The 21,560-nt window shown below is 47.3% G+C and overlaps 1 protein-coding gene across 1 annotated transcript in view; it reads left to right on the top strand.

Moving 5' to 3' along the window:
• tax1bp3 (Tax1 (human T-cell leukemia virus type I) binding protein 3) overlaps positions 1 to 21,560 on the top strand; it is a 45,130-nt gene that overhangs the window by 20,352 nt on the left and 3,218 nt on the right. Inside the window, exon 3 of the mRNA XM_070860081.1 lies at positions 12,175 to 12,252. Coding sequence (XP_070716182.1) covers positions 12,175 to 12,252 — 78 coding nt within the window. The remainder of the gene's footprint in view (positions 1 to 12,174; positions 12,253 to 21,560) is intronic.

Here is a 21,560-nt window from a genome sequence, read left to right as displayed (position 1 = left end):
TTCTAAAACCTTGCCTTTCTGTGCTCCTGACCTTGGCTGCACTTTATGACAGGTTTGCTGGTGCAGACCTGGGGTGAAGAAATCAGCCTGTCCCATTGCGTCCTTGGAGCCTGACTTAAAGCAGGAACCGCTGCTTTGCGGAGTTGCAAGGCAGTGATGCGGTATTGACTGCGGTTTTCACTTGAGGCCAATTGCAAACCCCCACAGCTGCCCAAGCTACAAACTATTTGGCACCCAGTACCACCGTTGCAGTGAAAGAGCTAAGATTGGCCGACTTGGGGGAAGCTGGTCAAACTCGACATTTTGACAACGAGGCAGGAAGGTTAACATGGGCAAATTCCAACTTACTTCGTGCAAAGGCTGAGTCTAACCTGGAGGCCAAAGACTGTGTTCCTGGGAGCAAAGCAAAGGTGGCCCTAAAAGCTACATTGGCCGACCGCCCCCGCTCCCAACCTCCCCACTGCACCTCTGGGTAATCCGACGTTAGGCACAGTATATAGCACCTTGAACCTAGCAAAATGTCAAGGCCTTTCATCATAGTCCCTCAAAATCGAGACTTGCTTCCACTCTCAAAGTGAGTTCTCAGGTGACTGAACAGTCCAATACGGGAATTACAGTCTCTGTCACAGATGGGACAGACAGTGGTTGAGGGAAAGGGTGGGTGGGACTGGTTTGCCACACGCTCCTTCCGCTGCCTGCGCTTGTTTTCTGCATGCTCTCGGCGACGAGACTTGAGGTGCTCAACGCCCTCCCGGATGCACTTCCTCCACTTAGGGTGCTAACGAGGCATTTCACATGAGTGTTATCGACAAATGATTTGATACCGAGCCATGCAAAGAGAAATTAGCGAAAGTGGTCAAAGAGGTAGGTTTTAAGGAGCGTCTTTAAAGGAGGAACGAGAGGCAGGGAATTCCAGAGCTTGGGACCTAAACAACAGAAGACCACGGCCACCAATGCTTAAACAATAATAATCAGTGATGCTCAAGAGGGCAGAATTAGAGGAGTGCAGATAGCTCTGGAGAGGGGGGTAAGTTGTGGGGCTGAAGGAGATTAGAGATGTGGAGGGGTGAGGCCATGGAAGGTTTTGAAAACCAGGATAAGAATTTTGAAATTGAGGCGTTACTTAACCAGGATCCAATGTAGGTCAGTGAGCACAGGGGTGATGGGTGAGCGGGACTTGGTGCGAGTTAGTACACAGGCAGCCGAGTTTTGGATCAGCTCTAGTTTACGAAGGGTAGAATGTGGGAGGCAGGCCAGGAGTGCGTTGGAATAGTCAAGTCAAAGGTATGGATGAGGGATTCAGCAGCGGATGAGCTGAGGCAGGGGCGGAGATGGGCAATGTTACCAAGGTGGAAATAGACTGTCTTAGTTATGATGCAGATATGTGATCGGAAGCTCATTTCAGGGTCAAATATGACGGGAAGGTTGCAAACAGTGTGATTCAGCCTCATAGATGTTAGGGAGAGGGAGAGTTTTGTTGGGGACCGAAGTCAATGACTTCGGTCTTCCCAGTATTTAATTGGAGAAAATTTCTGCTCATCCAGAACTGGATTTCAGACAAATAGACTGACAATTTAGAGACTGTGGGGAGGTCGAGAGAAGTGGTGGTAAGGTAGAGCTGGGTGTCATTACATATGGAAATTGATTCTGTTTTCGGATGATATCACCAAGGGGCAACATGTAGATGAGAAATAGGAGGGGCCAAGGATAGATCCTTGGGGGACACCAGAGGTAACGATGTAGGAACGGGAAGAGAAGCCATTACAGGTGATTCTCTGGCTTCGGTTAGAGGGATAAGAATAGGTGATGCAGACTTACAAAGAGGGAGGAGGAGTGTGAAATATTAGATGAGATAAACATAGAGAGGAAGTGTGATGTATGTAGCACTCAAATCACTGACTCCACACAGTCTGGTGTTGTAGTAACTGCTGTGACCTTGGTCCTTTATTGTGTTCTCAGAAAATAGTTGCCTTTGTGGCTCATCTGCAGCCGCTGAACCATTGCATGAATCACATAAAATCGGAAATCGCATTCATCCATTAGTCATGTTAGTCACAGATCCATTAACCCTTTTACTTGTGCATTGTGATAAATCAAATCAATCATTTTAATCACAGTAATCATTTTAGCACCAAAATATTAACTCTTGTCAATAATCACGTCATCATACAAATCACAATCATTTTGACTTGCTCTTGCCCTTACAAAAGTCTCTGTGGGGACCGCCAACGGTGTAAGGCCCTTTTAAGGCTCTTGGGTACATTTATCTTTTAAGATGCCATCTTGTTTTTCCAGAAGGTTTCCACTGGGCACCACCATTTTCGGTGCTCTGCTGGTCCTGCCTTCCTCTCTCTGCAGAACTCTGCTGCCACGAGGCTCGCCACCATCTTAAGCTCCTTCAGCAAGGTCATTACTTTATTATCACCAGTCCCAGGTTGCTGTAATCAATGCACGTCCAGTACTCTGTGAAGGGCTCGGCACAGTGAGTCTTTATCTTCCGGAAGAAATCCAGCGCGTACTCGTTGACAGAGCGAGCACCAAGTATGGCCCGTGTAATCCTTTGTCTGAACCAGTGCCGACATCCTGCACCTTCTCCCAGGCTGTTGAACAGGAGACCCTGCAGGCCCCGGCCATGGAGTGGCACCACCCGAAGGCCCTGGGTCCAGGTCCAGGTCCTTTCCCTGGTTCCCACGGCCCTGCGGGGAGCAGGAGAGCGAACTATTGGCCGGTAATGTGACGGCCGGCCCAGTGCTGGGAGGCCCCGCTTTCCGCCGGCAGCATGAACGGGGCGGAAGTCGGTCGCGAGTTCCTTCGCTGCCATCCGATCCGAAGGTGGAGGCCTGCTCTGCCTGTGAACACGGGGGACAGCGGTCTGTGGAGGAATGAAGTCTTCCCAGCTCCCACGGACCTTCCCCATCCATCTCCTGCCGAGTAGTGTCGGCCCATCGCCTGCATTGATCCAAAAAGGTAAACCGTGCGTCTCGCCACCGTGAGATACCTGCACATCCGCTCTGCCAAGAACAGGTATCCGTTCCTTGGTGTCGGTGTACAGCTTCGCCGTGACCGGGACCAGCTTGGGTCGTGCAGCTGGGTTGATCCACAGTTTATCAAAAGTTTCCTGACTCATCAGCGGCCGACCCGACCTTGTGTCCACTTCCATACTCACTGGGACTCCGTTAATCTTGACTTCCATAATCACTGGGGCCGAATCGCCGGTACACGTATACAGTCCAAACGCATCATCTTCTTCTTCCTGGGGCTGGGATGCCCGTCGAGCCAAACCGCAATGCTCCTCGCTGGATAGTAGATCATCTCCCATCTCCTCAGCCACACGGTGAGTCAGGTTTGTTTTGCACATACGCCGAAGGTGGCCTTTCGTGTGGCAGGTATTGCACGTATACTCCACAAACCTACACCGGTGAGCCCCATGGCTTCCTCCGCAGCGCCAGCACGGTGCTACTCGATTAGCCCCCCTCGGCGGACTCTGAGTTCCAGGACCCTGAGGTGCAGGCTCGAAGGACCGAATGGCCTACTCCTGCACCTACTTTCTATGTTTCTATGTCTGTGCTCTCTGCCCTGGGCAGAGCCACGTTCTGCAGTTTTGTCCGTGACGGGCACTATCCTGTGGATAGTACCTGCTGGGTTCGAGACCGTGTGGATCATCTGCTTGGTGCTGCAAGTCGCGGTCATAAATGCCAGGCTGATGTTGATGGCTTGCTGCAGGCTGACTGTAGGTTCAGTGGCTAGTAGCTTGTGAAGGAGACCCTCATGGCCAATCCCCATAACAAAAACGCAACACCTCGTCAAGGCGTGTGCCAAAATCGCACGGCGCCGCGAGTCTCCTGAGGTCCGCAGCATATTTGGTGACATCCTGGCCCTCAGGTCTGCAGTGGTGGTAGAATTTGTGCCTGGCCGTGAGGATGCTCTCCTTCGGTTTCAGTTGGTCACGAATGAGTGCGACCAGCTCCTCATGACTTGTCCCTGGCGCTCTCGGGTGCCAGCAAATCCCTGATGAGACAGTAAACCTCATCGCCACAACTGGACCGCAATATCGCCTTACACTTCTCTCTCAGTGCGTCCGTGTCCCCCGTCAGGTCGTTTGCTATAAAATAGTACTCGAACCTTTCCGTAAAGGCCTCCCAGTCATTGCCCACTGTAAAATCCTTTAGCGAGCCCAGAGTAGCCATGGTTGCGTGAAGCTTGTCCGTGTCCTTGTCGCCAATTTGTGATGTATGTAGCACACAAATCACTGATTCCACACAGTCTGGTGTTGTAGTAACTGCTGTGACCTTGGTCCTTTATTGCGTAACTCCAGAGTGCCTCCCAGGTGTGGTGGGCAGCCTTTATACTCTGTCTCGCAGATACTTTCGGGTCTCCCACCACAGCGCCCTCTGTGACGCACCATTGTGACTATACATTTAATGTACCTGGACAATACATAACAGGAAGTATTAAAGGGCTTAGCAGCTTTGAAAGTGGATAAATCCCCAGGCCCGGATGAAATGTATCCCAGGCTGTTGAGAAGCAAAAGAGGAAATGGCAGAGGCTCTGAACATCATTTTCCAGTCCTCTCTGGCTACAGGTGTGGTGCTGGAGGACTGCTAATGTTATACCTTTGTTTAAAAAGGGAGAAAGGGATAGACCGAGTAATTACAGGTACAGTGGTGAGAAAATTGTTGGAAAAAATCCTGAGGGACGGGATAAATCTTCATTTGGAAAGACATGGATTAATCAAGGACAGTCAGCATGGATTTATTAAGGGAAGGTCGTGTCTGACTATAACTTGATTGAATTTTTCGAGGAGGTAACCAGGAAGGTCGATGAGGGAAGTGCGTATGATGTAGTGTCGATGGATTTTTAGCAAAGCTTTTGCTCCGGTCCTACATGGCAGACTGGTCATGAAAGTAAAAGCCCACGGGATCCAGGACAAAGTGGCAAGTTGGATCCAAAATTGGCTCAGAGGCAGAAAGCCAAGGGGATAATGGTTGATGGGTGTTTTTGTGACTGGAAGGCTGTATCCAGTGGGATTCTGCAGGGCTCAGTGCTGGGTCCCTTGCTTTTTGTGGTATATATCAATGACTTGGACTTGAATGTAGGGGGTATGATTAAGAAGTTTGCAGATGATACTAAAATCGGCTGTGTGGTTGATAATGAAGAAGAAAGCTGCGGACTGCAGGAAGATATCAATGTACTGGTCAGGTGGGCAGAACAATGGCGAATGGAATTCAATCTGGAGAAGTGTGAGGTAATGCATTTGGGGAGGTCTAACCAGGCAAGGGAATACACATTAAATGGTAGGACAGTAAGAAGTGTAGAGGAACAAAGGGACCTTGGAGTTCAGGTTCACAGATCCCTGAAGGTAGCAGGCCATGTAGATAAGGTGGTTAAGAAGGCATACAGAATACTTGCCTTTATTAACCGAGGCATTGAATACAAGAACAGGGAGGTTATGCTTAAATTGTATAATACTCTGGAGTACTGCAGTTCTGGTCGCCGTATTATAGGAAGGATTTGATTGCACTAAAGAGGGTGCAGAGGAGATTTACTAGGATGCTGCCTGGACTGGAGAATTTTGGCTTATGAAGGAAGATTGGATAGGCTGGGTCTGTTTTCTTTGGAACAGAGGAGGCTGAGGGGAGACCTGATTGAGGTGTATACCCGCCCTCCTGTATGGGTCTGAGGCATGGACGATATATAGAAGGCACCTCAAGTTGTTGGAGATATATCACCAACGATGTCTCCACAAGATCCTGCAAATCCCCTGGGAGGACAGGCGCACCAACATCAGTGTCCTCGACCAGGCCAACATCCCCAGTATTGAAGCACTGACCACACTTGATCAGCTTCGCTGGGCAGGCCACATAGGTCGCATGCCAGATATGAGACTCCCTAAGCAAATGCTTTATGCAGAGCTCCTTCATGGTAAACGAGCCAAAGGAGGACAGCGGAAACGTTATAAGGACACCCTTAAAGCCTCCCTGGTAAAGTGCGACATCACCACTGACACCTGGGAGACCCTGGCCGCAGACCGCCCGAGGTGGAGAAAGTCCATCCGGGAGGGCATTGAGCTCTTCGAGTCTCAACGCAAGGAGCGTGAAGAGGCCAGGCGCAGGCGGCGGAAGGAGCGTGCGGCAAACCAGCCCCACCCACCCTTTCCCTCGACTAATGTCTGTCCCACCTGTGACAGGATCTGTGGCTCTCGTATCGGACTGTTCAGTCATCAAAGAACTCACTTTGGGAGTGGAAGCAAATCCTCCTTGATTTTGTGGGACTGCCTATGATGAGGTATAAAATTATGAGGGGCCTGGATAGAGTGGATAGGAAGGACCTGTTTCCCTTGGCAGAGGGTTTAGCAAACAGGGAGCATAGATTTAAAGTAATTGGGAGGTATAGAGGAAATATGAGGGGAAACTTCTTTACCCAGAGGATGGTGAGGTCTGGAACTCACTGCCTGAAAGGGTGGTAGAGGCAGAAAGCCTCATCCCATTTAAAAAATACTTGGATGTGTATTTAAAGTGCTGTAACCTGCAGGGCTACGGACCCAGAGTTGTAAAAAGAGAACAGCAATAATTATGGGTGATTTTAACCTTCATATTGATTGGACAAATCAATTTGATCAGGGTAGCCTTGAGGAAGAGTTCATTGAGTGCATAAGGGATGGGTTCCTTGAGCAGGATGTAATGGAACCAACCAGGGGGCAGGCTATCTTAGATCTGGTCCTGTGTAATGAGACAGGATTAATGAACAATCTCCTAGTAAAGGATCCCCCTGGAATGAGTGATCATAGCATGGTTGAATTTCAAATTCAGATGTAGGGTGAGAAAGTTGGATCTCAAAACCAGTGTACTAAGATAGTAAAGGAGACTATGAAGGTATGAGGGCAGAGTTAGCTAAAGTGGATTGGGAAAATAGATTAAAGTGTAGGACGGTTGTTGAACAGTGTCGTACATTTAAGGAGCTATTTCACAACTCTCAAGAAAAATATATTCCAGTGAGGAGGAAAGGGTGTAAAAGAAAAGATAGCCATCCGTGGCTAACTTAAAGAAATAAAGGACGGTATCCAGTTTCTCAACAAGGGCATACAAAGTGGCCAAAATTAGTGAGAGGACAGAAGATTGGGAAGCTTTTAAAAGTAAGCAAAGAATGACACAAAAAATAATTAAGGGAAGATAGACTATGAAAGTAAACTAGCATGAAATATAAAAACAGATAGCAAGAGTTTCTATAGGTATTATAAAAAGGAAAAGGGTGGCTAAAGTAAATGTTGGTCCCTTGGATGACGAGACCGGGGAATTAGTAATGGGGAACATGGAGATGGCAGAAACTCTGAACAAATATTTTGTATCAGTCTTTACGGAAGAGGACACTAACAATATCCCACCAGTGGATAGTCAAGGGGCTATAGGGCGGGAGGGACTTAACACAATCACAATCACTAAGGAAGACAATGGGACTAAAGGCAGATAAATCCCCTGGACCTGATGGCTTGCATCCTGGGGTCTTAAGAGAAGTAGCGGCAGGGATTGTGGATGCATTGGTTGTAATTTACCAACATTCCCTGGATTCTGGGGAGGTCCCAACAGATTGGAAAACTGCAAATGTAATGCCCCTATTTAAAAAAGGAGGCAGACAAAAAGCAGGAAACTATAGGCCAGTTAGCCTAACATCGGTGGTTGGGAAAATGTTGGAGTCCATTATTAAAGAAGCAGTAGCAGGACATTTGGAAAAGCAAAATTCGGTCAGACAGAGTCAGCATGGATTTATGAAGGGGAAGTCATGTTTGACAAATTTTCTGGAATTCGTTGAGGATGTAATGAACAGGGTGGATAAAGGGGAACCAGTGAATGTGGTGTATTTAGACTTCCAGAAGGCATTTGACAAGGTGCAACATAAAAGGTTACTGCACAAGATAAAAGCTTAATGGGTTTGGGGGTAATATATTAGCATGGATAGAGGATTGGCTAACTAACAGAAAGCAGAGAGCCAGGATAAATGGTTCATTCTCTGGTTGGCAACCAGTAACTGGGGTGCCGCTGGGACCCCAACTATTTACAATCCATATAAACTACTTGGAAGAAGGGACTGAGTGTAACATAGCCAAATTTGCTGATGATACAAAGATGGGAGGAAAAGCAATGTGTGAGGAGCTTACAAAAAAATCTGCAAAAGGACATACAGGCTAAGTGAGTGGGCAAAAATTTGGCAGATGGAGTATAATGTTGGAAAATGTGAGGTCATGCACTTTGGCAGAAAAAAATCAAAGATAAAGTTATTATTTAAATGGAGAAAGATTGCGAAGTGCTGTAGTACAGCGGGACCTGGGGGTACTTGTGCATGAAACACAAAAGGATAGTATGTAGGTACAGCAAGTGATCAGGGAGGACAATGGAATCTTGGGCTTTTTTGCAGTCGGGGGTGGAATATAAAAGCAGGGAAGTCTTGCTACAGTTATACAGGGTATTGGTGAGGTCACCCCTGGAATACTGCGTGCAGTTTTGGTTTCCATATTTACGGGAGGATATACTTGCTTTGGAGGCAGTTCAGAGAAGGTTCACAAGGTCGACTCCGGAGATGAGGGGGTTGACTTGAGGAAAGGTTGAGTAGGTTGGGCCTCTGCTCATTGGAATTCAGATGAATGAGAGGTGATCTTATCGAAACGTATAAGATTATGAGGGGGCTTGACAAGGTGGATGCAGAGAGAATGTTTCCACTGATGGGGGAGACTAGAACTAGGGGCATAATCTTAGAATAAGGGGCCGCCCATTTAAAACTGAGATGAGGAGGAATTTCTTCTCTGAGGGTTGTAAATCTGTGGAATGTGCTGCCTCAGAGAGCTATGGAAGCTGGGACATTGAATAAATTTAAGACGGAGATAGACAGTTTCTTGAGCGATAAGGGGCCGTATGGCCTACTCCTGCTCCTATTTCTTGTGTTCTTAAAGTGGGATTAGGCTGGATAGCTCTGTCGGCCGGCACGGACACGATTGGCAAAAAGGCCTCCTTCCGTGCTGTGAATTTCTATGATTCTATGAATGGAAGCAGGTGAGTGCAGTCCCACCCAGTTGGATGACGGTGGAGAGGTGTTGGAGAAGGATTGAGTGATCAACTGTGTCAAAGGCTGCAGACACATCAAGAAGGGAAAGTTTGTCTTTATCACAATCACAAAGGATGTCATTTGTGACTGAGAACCGTTTCGATACTGTGGCTGGGGGAACCAGATTGAAGGGATTCAAATATGGAATTGCGGGAAAGATGGGCACGGATTTGGGAGACGACAACGCGTTCAAGGACTTTGGAGAGGGAAGGGAGGTTGGAGATGGGACGGTAGTTTGCAAGGCCGAAGGGGTCAAGGGTTGTTTTTTTGAGCAGAGGGGTGATGGCGGCAGATTAGAGGCAGAGGGCTACAGTACCTAAACCGTTAACAATGTCAGCTAACATGGGAGCCAGAAAAGGAAGTTGGGTGGTCAGCAGTTTGGTGGGAATAGGGTCGAGGGAGCAGGAATGGGTCTCATGGACAGGATGAGCTCGGAAAGGTCATATGGGGAGATCAGAGAGAAATGGGAGAGAGATACGAGTTCAGGACTAGGGCGGGGGGGAGGGGGGGACCCTTAGAGGAGGTTTGGCCTGGTGGGCTAGGGGAAGGAAGGGAAGTGACAGAGGCAGCTGAATGGATGGTCTCAATCTTGGAGACAGAAGTCCATGAGCTCCTTGCACTTGCTATTGGAGACGGGAGAGTAGTTTAAGAAGATGATTAGCAGTGGAGGATCGAAGTCTGGAATAGTGAGCAATTTTGGCAGATTGAGAGCAGGACCCAGTAATGCTTTGTGGTCCAGTCAGATCTGGCTGTGAATGGCCAACCCAGTTGTCCGCCATATCTGTTGAACAGATCGGTAGCTGCAGTAATGTCATTTCAAGGAGGGGGGAGGCTGGAGAGTTGGGATTTCGGGGTGGGGGGGGGGGGATGGGGTGGAGGAGAGAAAGTGTTTTCCAGGGGCAGACACAGAAGGAAGTAGGGTTGGGAGATGTGGATGGAGAGCGATATGAGGAAGTGGTCAGAGATAGCCTTATCTGCAATTGACTCGATGGGAGTAGCGAGGCCACAAGAGATAGCAAGGTCGAGGGGCTGGCTGTGAATATGGGTTGTGGAGATTAATGGAGGATAGGAGGCTAGTGAACTCAGGAGAGAGAACATGATGAATTGAGATGGAAGTTGAAATCACTGATGATGAGAAGTCGCTCGATGCTGAGGGAGGAGAGCAGTGAGGATATCTCGGTGGGAACCTTGGTGTGATGCTTGAGTGGGTGGTAGTGGAGGAGAATTGTAAATGAGGCGAGAGGGGTGGAATAAGGTGAGGTGCTCAAAGATGTAGGGGGAAGACCAAGGTATGATTTGGCGATGAGCTACCCGCCACCACGGTGGTCTGGGCGGGGCAAGTGATGGAAGGTATAGCCAGGCGGGGAAGTTTTGTTTAGGGGTAAGATGTCATCGCCCTTCAACCAGGTTTCCGTCAGGGCCATTATGTTGATGCCATCATCCACAATAAGCTCATTGATGGCAAAGGGCCTTGTTTGCAGCGAACGAATGTTCTGGAGGGAGTTGCGGAGAGGGTTGGTGATAGCTACCTTACTGTCAGCGTCCACAGGATCGGCGGGGGGCGAGGAGATTAGCCCCCAGTGTGTGCGCTGGGTGGGAAGGTCGGCGAGAGAGTAGGATGGGACAGTTGGGGTTGCTGCTCATTAGGAGGCAGCGACGAGTACCTCGATGGGCCCCTTCGTAGGATGCCAAGAGAGGCACCGAGGGAAGCTGTAGGCTTCACTCAGAGCTCCCCACATGCCCCAACAGAACGGTCTAACTCCAGCCTGAGGAGCACCGTGCTTACAAAAATCGATCTTCAGTTTCCCATGCCAAGCCTGAGAGCTCACCCATTCAGGATGGTGCTGAGATTATTCAGTATCCCTTCACTACAGACCAGTGCAAGCAGCAGAAAGAGGAATCTATCTTGTCCCTTGGCTGGCTTTGACCCCTGGTCTCTGCGATGAATGGAAAGCATTGTAACTCTGGACATTGCTTGGCCCCATTGTGGTGGACTGACAGAAACCGAGCTCGCACCATGGCTTGGCTTGGCATGCCTCAAGTGCCAGAAGCCAATCTGGCATTTGAAGACTCGGCTTCACTGTGGCTTGTGTCAGTGCCAGGGTGTCTGCAGCTGGTGTCTCTAACTGGCGTGCATTTACCATATTGTGGCTCAGTGGGCAGCTCACTCACCTCTGAGTCAGTAGGTTGTGGATTCAAGTCCCACTCCAGAGACTTCAGCACGAAAATCTAGGCTGATGCTCCAGTGCAGTGCTGAGGGAGTGCCTCACTGACTGAGGTGAGATGTTAAACCGAGGCCCGCCTCCCTTCTTAGGTGAACGTTAAAGATCTCATGGCACTATTTTGAAGAAGAGCAGGGGAGTTTTCCCCAGTGTCCTGGCCAATATTTATCCCTCAAACAACATCGCTAAAACAGATTGTCTGGTCATTATCACATTGCTATTTGTGAGAGCTTGCTGTGTGCAAATTGGCTGCCGTGTTTGCCACATTACAACAGTTACTACACTCCAAAAGTAAAGCACTTTGGGATGTCCGGTGGTTGTGAAAGGCGCTATATAAATACAAGTATTTTTATTTTTTTATCCTCTCCCGTATAGGCTGTTATTGTGAGAGCACTGTGGTGTAGGAGCAGTTTACTGGCCCACTGTCACACTTTGCTCTGGTGTGGTGAGCTTTATGTGGAACATTCAGTTGCAGCCTTCAAAAGGGAATTGGATAAATACTTGAAGGAGAAACAATTGCAGGGATACGGGGAAAGAGCGGGGAGTGGAACTGACTACATTGCTCATTGCTCTTTGAAAGAGCCGGCACTGACTGGATGGGCTGAATAGCCTCCTGTGCTGTACAATTCTGATTGTGTGACAGTGAGGGGAATGGGAAAGGCTGATTGCCCAGAGAGCCATGTAGAATGAGTGTGGTTGTGGTCCAGGAACCAGTGTTTCACTCCCTGTATTTACAGCTGGCTAATATGTTTTTATTTCAATTGCTGCCTCCGTATTTGGTGATGAACCTGTTTTAAATGTATGTAATTGTGCACTGACATTACATGAGCACAGCCAATTGTACGTTTTGTATTTGCAGGGTATATATGTAACCAGGGTCTCCGAAGGAGGACCAGCTGAAGTTGCGGGACTCCTGATTGGAGACAAGATCATGCAGGTTGGGTGTAGTGTTGCTGTGTATAGAGATTGTGGCCAACCAGTTATTGTCCACATAACATCGCTATGTTCACTAATCGAAAATTGCAGAGCCAATGTTGTCCCTTATACTATACTCCCAGCTCATGAGGCAGCCCCAGCTGTGTACAGCACTGCCTGAGAGTGAGAGAGAACATAATAGGAGTAGGCCATACGGCCCCTCGAGCCTGCTCCGCCATTCAATAAGATCATGGCTGATCTGATCATGGACTCAACTCCACTTCCCTGCCCGCTCCCCTTAACCCTTTATTCCCTTATCACTCAAAAATCTGTCTATCTCCGCCTTAAATATATTCAATGACCCAGCCTCCACAGCTCTCTGGGGCAGAGAATTCCACAGATTTACAACTCTCTGAGAGAAGACATTCCTCCTCGTTTCTGTTTTAAATGTGTGACCCCTTATTCTGAAACTATGCCCCCTAGTTCTAGGTTCCCCCACAAGGGGAAACATCCTCTCTGCATCTACCCTGTCAAGCCCCCTCAGAATCTTACATTTCAATAAGATCACCTGTCATTCTTCTAAACTCCAATGAGTATCGGCCCAAACTGCTCAACCTTTCTTCATAAGTCAATTCCCTCATCTCAGGAATCAACCTCGTGAACCTTCTCTGATCAGCCTCCAATGCAAGTATATCCCTCCTTAAATACGGAGACCAAAACTGTACGCAGTACTCCAGGTGTGGCCTCACCAATACCCTGCACAGTTGGAGCAAGACTTCTCTGCTTTTATATTCCATCTCCTTTGCAATGAAGGCCAACATTCCATTTGCCTTCCTGATCACCTGCGTGCTAACTTTTTGTGTTTAATGTACAAGGACCCCCAGGTCCATCTGTGCTGCAGCATTTTTTAATCGCGCCCCATTTAAATAATTAGCTTTTTTATTTTTCCTACCAAAGTGGATAACCTCACATTTTCCCACATTATACTCCATCTGTCAAATTTATGCCCACTCACTGAGCCTGTCTATATTCCCTTGTAGATTCTTTGTGTCCTCCTCACCAGTTGCTTTCCCGCCTATCATCAGCAAACTTGACTACGTTACCTTGGTCCCTTCATCCAAGTCATTAATATAGATTGTAAATAGTTGAGGCCCCAGCACCGATCCCTGTGGCACCCCACTAGTTACTGATTGCCAACCTGAAAATGACCTATTTATCCCCACTCTCTGTTTTCTGTTAGTTAGCCAATCCTCTATCTATGCTAATATATTACCCCCAACCCCTTGAGCTCTTATCTTGTGCAGTAACCTTTTGTGTGGCACCTTATCGAATACTTTCTGGAAATCCAAATACACCACATCCACTGGTTTCCCCATTGCTCGTTACATCCTCAAACAACTCCAGCAAATTTGTCAAACATGATTTCCCTTTCATAAAACCATGAAAGCTTGACCGCATTATGGTTTTCTAAATGTCCTGCTGCTACTTCCTCAATGATGGACTCCAGCATTTTCCCAATGACAGATGTTAGGCTAACTGGTCTATAGTTTCCTGCTTTCTGTCTCCCTGGTTCCTAAAATGGATGTGCTTATTTGTACTGTAAAAATGCCCACCGTGCTCCACCCTTTGTCTATGATTTGGTCCCCTTGGGGGATAAGCCACACCCTGAAGTTTTACTGATCCCCACCCCCCACCACCCCACCTCTGTGTGTGTGTGTGTGTGTGTGTGTGTGTGTGTGTGTGTGTCTCTCTCTCTCTCTCCAGACCCCCCTCTCTCGCTTGCTCCCACCCCCAGCCCTTCTCACTCTTTGCCCCCCCTCCCGGTCCTCACTCGAGCTCATCTCCCCCTCCCCCCCCCCCCCCCTGCTCGCGCGCTCCCTTGGCCCCCTCCTCTTGTTGCGTTTGTGCTCCCCCCCCCCCCCCCCCCCACTCCCGGCTCTCGCTGACGCGTGCCCCACCCACCCCGTCTCTCTCTCTCCTCCACCCCTACCCTCCCCCCCCTCGAGAGTGGGGGGTGCCGGGGCCTGAGCGGGCGACCTGAGTCACAGGTCCTGCTTCTCGACACCACGTGGAGGGAATGATTCATGGCTGGGAGGGAAGTGTGGGGCGGAGCTTGTCGGGGGACGCATGTCTGTCAAAAAAAAGTGCAGTACAATTGGTTACACTGTCCTTCAGTTTGCCAGTCCGCTGGAACCTCTCCAGAATCCAGGGAATTTTGGTAGATTACAACCAATGCATCCACTATCTCTGCAGCCCTTTTAAGACCCTAGCATAGAGGCCAGCAGGTCCAGGGGACTTGTCCACCTTTAGTCCCATTAATTTGCCTAGCATTTTATCTCTAGTGATAGTGATTGTTTGTTTCAAGTTTCTCCCCCCCCCCCCCCCCCCAATAGCCCCTTGATTATCCACTATTGGGATGTTTTTAGTGTCCTCTACCGTGAAGACCGATACAAAATATTTGTTCAAAGTCTCTGCCATTTCCTATTAATTCCCCAGTCTCATCCTCTAAGGGACCAACATTTACTTCAGCTACTCACTTTCTTTTTATATACCTGTACAGCTCTTACTGTCTGTTTTTATATTTCTTGTTAGTTTACTCTCATATAATCTATCTTCTCTCTTGGAGAGAGAGATGGGAGAGTGGAAGAAGTGAAGAAGGGGGAGGAAGGGATCGATGAGGGGTTTGGCTAGGAGAGGGTGGGAGGGCGATGGGGTGGGAGAGGTTAAGCAAGGAAGAGTGGGGTGGGGGAGATGAGGGAGGTCTATCTCACAGCTGACTGGCCCCAGTTTACCATTCCTCCCGAAACACAGAATCATAGAAAATAGGTGCAGGAGTAGGCCATTCGGTCCTTCGAGCCTGCACCACCATTCAATATGATCATGGCTGATCATATACTTCAGTACCTCACTCCTGCTTTCTCTTCATACCCCTTGATCCCTTTAGCCATAAGGGCCACATCTAATTTCCTTTTGAATATATCTAACGAACTGGCCTCTCAACTTTCTGTGGTAGAGAATTCCACAGGTTCACAACTCTGAGTGCAGAAGTTTCTCCTCACCTCAGTCCTAAATGGCTTACCCCTTATCCTTAGACTGTGACCCCTAGTTCTAGACTTTCCCAACATCGGGAGCATTCTTCCTGCATCTAACCTGTCCAATCCCCTCAGAATGTTATGTTTCTGGGATCCCCTCTCGTTCTTCTAAATTCCATGAATATAAGCCTAGTCGATCCAGTCTTTCTTCATATGTCAGTCCTGTCATCCCAGGAATCAGTCTGGTGAACCTTCGCTGCACTCCCTCAACAGCAAGAATGTCCTTCCTCAGATTAAGACTTCCTCAAACTGTACACAATATTTAAGGTGTGGCCTCACCAAGGCCCTGTACAACTGTAGTAAGACCTCCCTGCTCTTATATTCAAATCCTCTTGCTATGAAGGCCAACATGCCATTTTCCTTCTTCACTTCCTGCTGTACCTGTATGCCAACTTTCTATGATTGATGGACCATGACACCCAGGTCTCTTTGCACCTCCCCTTTTACTAATCTGTCACCATTCAGATCATCTGCCTTCCTGTTTTTACCACCAAAGTGGATAACCTGACCTTTATCTACAATATACTGCACCTGCCATATATTTGCCCACTCACCTACCCTGTCCAAGTCACCCTGCAGCCTCCTAGCATCCTCCTCACAGCTCACACTGCCACCCAACTTAGTATCATCTGCAAACTTGAGATATTACATTCAATTCCTTCGTCTAAATCATTAATGTATATTGTAAATAGCTGGGGTCCCAGCACTGAACCTTGCGGTACCCCACTAGTCACTGCCTGCCATTCTGAAAAGGACCCGTTTATTCCTACTCTTTGCTTCCTGTCTGCCAACCAGTTCTGTATCCACGTCAGTACATCACCCCCAATACCATGTGTTTTAATTTTGCACACTAATCTCTTGTATGGGACCTTGTCAAAGTCTAAATACACCACATCCACTGGCTCCCCCTTGTCTACTCTACTAGTTACATCCTCAAAAAATTGTAGAAGATTTGTCAAGCATGATTTCACTTTCATAATCCATGCTGACTTGGACCGATCCTGTCACTGCTTTCCAAATGCGCTATTATTACATCTTTAATAATTGATTCCAACATTTCCCCCACCATCAATGTCAGGCTAACCGGTCTATAATTCGCTGTTTTCTATCTCCCTCCTTTTTTAAAAATTGGGGTTACATTAGCTACCCTCCAGTCCATAGGAACTGATCCAGAGTCTATGGAAAATGACCACCAATGCATCCACTATTTCGAGGGCCACTTCCTTGAGTACTCTGGGATGAAGACTATCAGGTCCTGGGGATTTATCGGCCTTCAATACCATCAATTTTCCTAACACAATTTGCTGACTAATAAGGATTTCCTTTAGTTCCTCCTTCTTGCTAGACCCTTGTATTTCCGGAAGGTTATTTGTGTCTTCCTTAGTGAAGACAGAACCAAATTATTTGTTCAATTGGTCTGCCATTTCTTTGTTCCCCATTATAAATTCACCTGATTCTGAATGTAAGGGACCTACGTTGGTCTTCACTAATCTTTTTCTCTTCACGTATGTGTCGAAGCTTTTGCAGTCAGTTATGTTTGCGGCAAGCTTCCTCCCGTATTTCATTTTCCCGCTCCTAATTAAACCCTTTGTTCTCCTCTGCTGAATTCTAAATTTCTCCCAGTCCTCAGGTTTGCTGCTTTTTCTGGCCATTTTATATGCCTCTTCCTTGGATTTAACACTATCCCTAATTTCCCTTGTTAGCCACGGTTGAGCCACCTTCCCCGTTTTATTTTTACGCCAGACAGAGATGTACAATTGTTGAAGTTCATCCATGTGATCTTTAAATTTCTGCCATTGCCTATCCACCGTCAACCCTTTAAGTATCATTCTCCAGTCTATCCTAGCCAATTCACGTCTCATACTGTCGAAGTTACCTTTCTTTAAGTTCAGGACTCTAGTCATTGAATTAACTGTGTCACTCTCCATCTTAATAAAGAATTCTACCATATTATGGTCACTCTTCCCCAAGGGGCCTCACACAACAAGATTGCTAATTAATCCTCTCTCATTACACAACACCCAATCTAGGATGGCCAGCTCTCTAGTTGGTTCCTCAACATATTGGTCTAGAAAACAATCCCTTATACACTCCAGGAAATCCTCCTCCACCGTATTGCTACCAGTTTGTTTAGCCCAGTCTATATGTAGATTAAAGTCACCCATAATAACTACTGTACCTTTATTGCACGCATCCCTAATTTCCTGTTTAATGCCATCCCCAATTTCACTATGACTGGTGGTCTGTACACAACTCCCACTAGCGTTTTCTGCCCTTTGGTGTTCTACAGCTCTACCCATACAAATTCCACCTCATCCAAGCTAATGTCCTTCCTTACTATTGCATTAATTTCCTCTTTAACCAGCAATGCCACCCCTCTTCCTTTTCCTTTCTGTCTATCCTTCCTGAATGTTGAATACCCCTGGATGTTGAGTTCCCAGCCTTGGTCACCCTAGAGCCGTGTGTCCGTGATGCCAATTACATCATATCCATTAACTGCTATCTGCACAGTTAATTCGCTCACCTTATTCCGAATACTCCTCGCATTGAGGCACAGAGCCTTCAGGCTTGTCTTTTTAACACACTTTGCCCCTCTAGAATTTTGCTGTAATGTGGCCCTTTTTGCTTTTTGCCTTGGGTTTCTCTGCCCTCCGCTTTTACTTTTCTTCTTTCTAGCTTTTGCTTCTGCCCCCATTCTACTTCCCTCTGTCTCCCTGCATAGGTTCCCATCCCCCTGCCCTATTAGTTTAAATCCTCTCCAACAGCACTCGCAAACACTCCCCCTAGGACATCGGTTCCGATCCTGCCCAGGTACAGACCGTCCGGTTTGTACTGATCCCACCTCCCCCGGAACCGGTTACAATGTCCCAAGAATTTGAATCCCTCCCTCTTGCACCATTCCTCAAGCCACGTATTCATCTTAACTACCCTGCAATTTCTACTCTGACTAGCACGTGGCACTGGTAGCAATCCTGAGATTACTACCTTTTGAGGTCCTAATTTTTAATTTAACTCCTAGCTCCCTAAATTCAGCTTGTAGGACCTCATCCTGCTTTTTACCAATATCGTTGGTACCTATATGCACCACGACAACTGGCTGTTCACCCTCTCCCTCCAGAATGCCCTGCAGCTGCTCCGAGACATCCTTGACCCTTGCACCAGGGAGGCAACATACCAGGTTCAGCGAACCAATGAAGAATAAAGAAACCATGTCACTAATGTGCTTGTTCTGATTCTAGACCTCGGAGCAATGGACTGTTTTGACAAAAGGTTTAATTGATCCTATCACAGAATGTGATTTAGCAGAAATACCGATCTATTCCCCTTACAATAGAATCCCATACCATTATAGCTCTCCCACTCTTTTTCCTGCCCTCCTGCACAGCAGAGTCATGAACTTGGCTGCTGCTGCCCTCCCCTGATGAGCCATTTCCCCCAACAGTACACAAGCTGGTACATCTGTTTTGGAGGGAGATGACTGCAGGTGACCCATGCACTACCTTCCTACCATTGCTCTTCCTGATGGTCACCCATTCCCTATCTGCCTGTGTAACCTTTACCTGCGCTATGACCAACTCACTAAACGTGCTATTCACGACATCCTCAGCATCGTGGATGCTCCAGAGTGAATCCACCCGCAGCTCCAGTGCCGCAATGTGGTCTGTCAGGAGCTGCAGCTGGATACACTTCCTGCACACATAGTAGTCAGGGACATTGGAAGCGTCCCTGATTTCCCACATAGCACAGGATGAGCATGACACGGGTCTGGGCTCTCCTGCCATCACTTAACCCTTAAATTAATTTAATTTGGCAATAATGCCAATGGTTTCTTACTGCTAAGAACAAGAAAAAAGATGAAGAAAAAGAAAACTACTCACCACTCAACCAGCCAATCACTTACTCTCTTGGCTGTGACATCACCCTTCGATTACTTTTTACTTCTTTCTTACCTTTGACCCTGCTGCAGTTGGCTGCTCCCGAATTGCCGCTGGGCCTTTATAGGCCGCCGCTGCTCCTCCTCTGGCTGCTGATCACAAACTGCTGCCGACCCTGGACAGCCGCTGGGCCTTTATAGGCTGCTGCTGCTCCTCTGGCTGCTGCTCCCCGACTGTGCAGTAACTTCTTATGTGGCACCTTATCGAATGCCTTCTGGAAATCCAAACACGCGACATCCACTGGTTCCCCCTTATGCAGCCAGCTCGTTACATCCTCAAAGAACTCCAGCAAATTTGTCAAACATGATTTATAGACTGTGCTTTAGGACTCCGGTTCAGAATGTTCATTGCTGGTAACATCTACATGAGACTGGGGAAACAGTGAGGCAGATTTTAATGCGAGGATCTGGTTATTGTGAAACAGCAAAGCAAATATAAATTCTGGACGATTAGCATCGAAAAGAACTGTGACCTCGATGCCCAGAGAGAAATGTTAAGGCAGAAGATGAATTACTGCATCCGCTTTTGCAAAAAAATACTTTCACAAACATTTCTCTGACCGAAACTGCACAAAACAAAAATGTTCCTTTCAAAGTCATTAAACTCCCGAATTTGCGCATCCCCCGAATCTCCTGAATCAGTTGCCTCTAGTTTTGCCGACTCTCTCAATGTACCTTTGCAATGTTCTGCTTCTATCCACACTAAAGTGTGCCACTAACTTATAGAATTATGGAATGGTTACAGCAGGGAAGTAGGTCATTCGGCCTGTCGAGCCCCTGCCCATTCTCAGCGAGTCCCACTCCCCCGCCCTTTCCCCACATCCATGCAATTGTTTTTCCTTCAGACACTTATCCAGCTCCAGTTTGAAAGATAAGATTGAGTCTGCCTCCACCACCCTTTCAAGCCGTGCATTCCAGATCCTAACCACTCGCTGCTCAATGGCCACCTCCTGTTCCTGTGTGTAAAGTCTGGGAAACACTAGAACAACTCCTGCCAAACTCACAGCCTTCCTAAATCTAGCACTGTCATTCTATTCTCGTAAAACCAGCTCCTGAAGTATAGACCAGCTGTGTAGGTGAAAGCTCTGGTTATGTTCCTGACACGGTTCCAGCTGCAGCGTTTCCATAGTGTAGAGATTATCACTTTTGCCTAACGCGAAAAGTCCTCTGTTTGAAATCGAGCAGAAAATTTTTGTAAATTTGTTCAATTAAATGAGAAAATATTAAATAATTCACATTAGTGGTTCAATATTAACAATGTGCAGTGTCTCGCAACCTTGTGACATTTGCTGATTTCTCTGTAGTTTTGTGTACACACACAAACTCTTCATGGTGTTAACTGAATGGTTGGAGCCCACGCAGCAGCGAAGCCTTTAACAGTTAGTTTCCCCCTCGTGATTCAGTGCCGCACATTTCCAGGTTGTCGATGTGCGCTTTAGCTGCACGAATATATTCCGCAAACATTCCCAGCTGTACTGTTATCCAGTGAGTTCCCACTCAAATACTTTTATGAGCATTCAGTTCAAGTAAAATGAATGAAAAAAATAGACTGATCATATTGCTGCAGCAAACCCATTGGAAATAAATTAAGTCATTGGGTTTGAAGATACTGGTGGAACTTTATTCAATGGATACATATATAAAACTGGAACACGCCATCGCTATATTTAATTTCTGGCTTTTCTACATATGGTATTAGGGGAAACAATTCAGAACACGCTGAATAATTTTAATGATATTTTACCTGCATCTAATAATATTTGTTAAAACGGATGATGGCGCATTTCTCTCTCATTTGATCACTCTTGCCTTCCACTCTGCCCTCCCCCGTGTCCCTGCACTTGCTTAAAACCTGTTGCAACTCTAATATTTCCCAGTTCTGGAAGGGAACTCGGGATCTCCAGCGGGAGTTTAAAGACTTTGCAGTGGATATTTTTTTCCGTGACTTCTGCTGTTTGGAACAGTGAAATGTTTGTTAAAGAGTCAGTGCAGAAGATTCAATATTTCACCCTATTCCTGAACACTGCCTACATACCAAAGTTTCAAACAGTGCATTTTCAGTCAAGTTTCAGTCAGACACAGAGTTGGGACACATTATGGAAGGTTAGTAGTGAACTGTCACATGTGGACAGAGAACGCTAGTTTTGGATACTGAGGGAATCGAGAGATTTGAGGAGATGTGAAGATCAGCCAAGATCCTAGGGAATGATGGGGCAGGCCACTCCTGCTCTGATTTATGTTCTTGTGGTGTGACGTACCACACAACTGTTGCTGCTTTCTTTCTGGGTACAGCGCAGCACACAC

Source organism: Pristiophorus japonicus, chromosome 18 (genome assembly GCF_044704955.1).
Source record: "Pristiophorus japonicus isolate sPriJap1 chromosome 18, sPriJap1.hap1, whole genome shotgun sequence".
NCBI lineage: Eukaryota > Metazoa > Chordata > Chondrichthyes > Pristiophoridae > Pristiophorus > Pristiophorus japonicus.
Note: the sequence above shows the minus strand (reverse complement) of the source record. Positions and strands in the feature narration are given on the sequence as shown.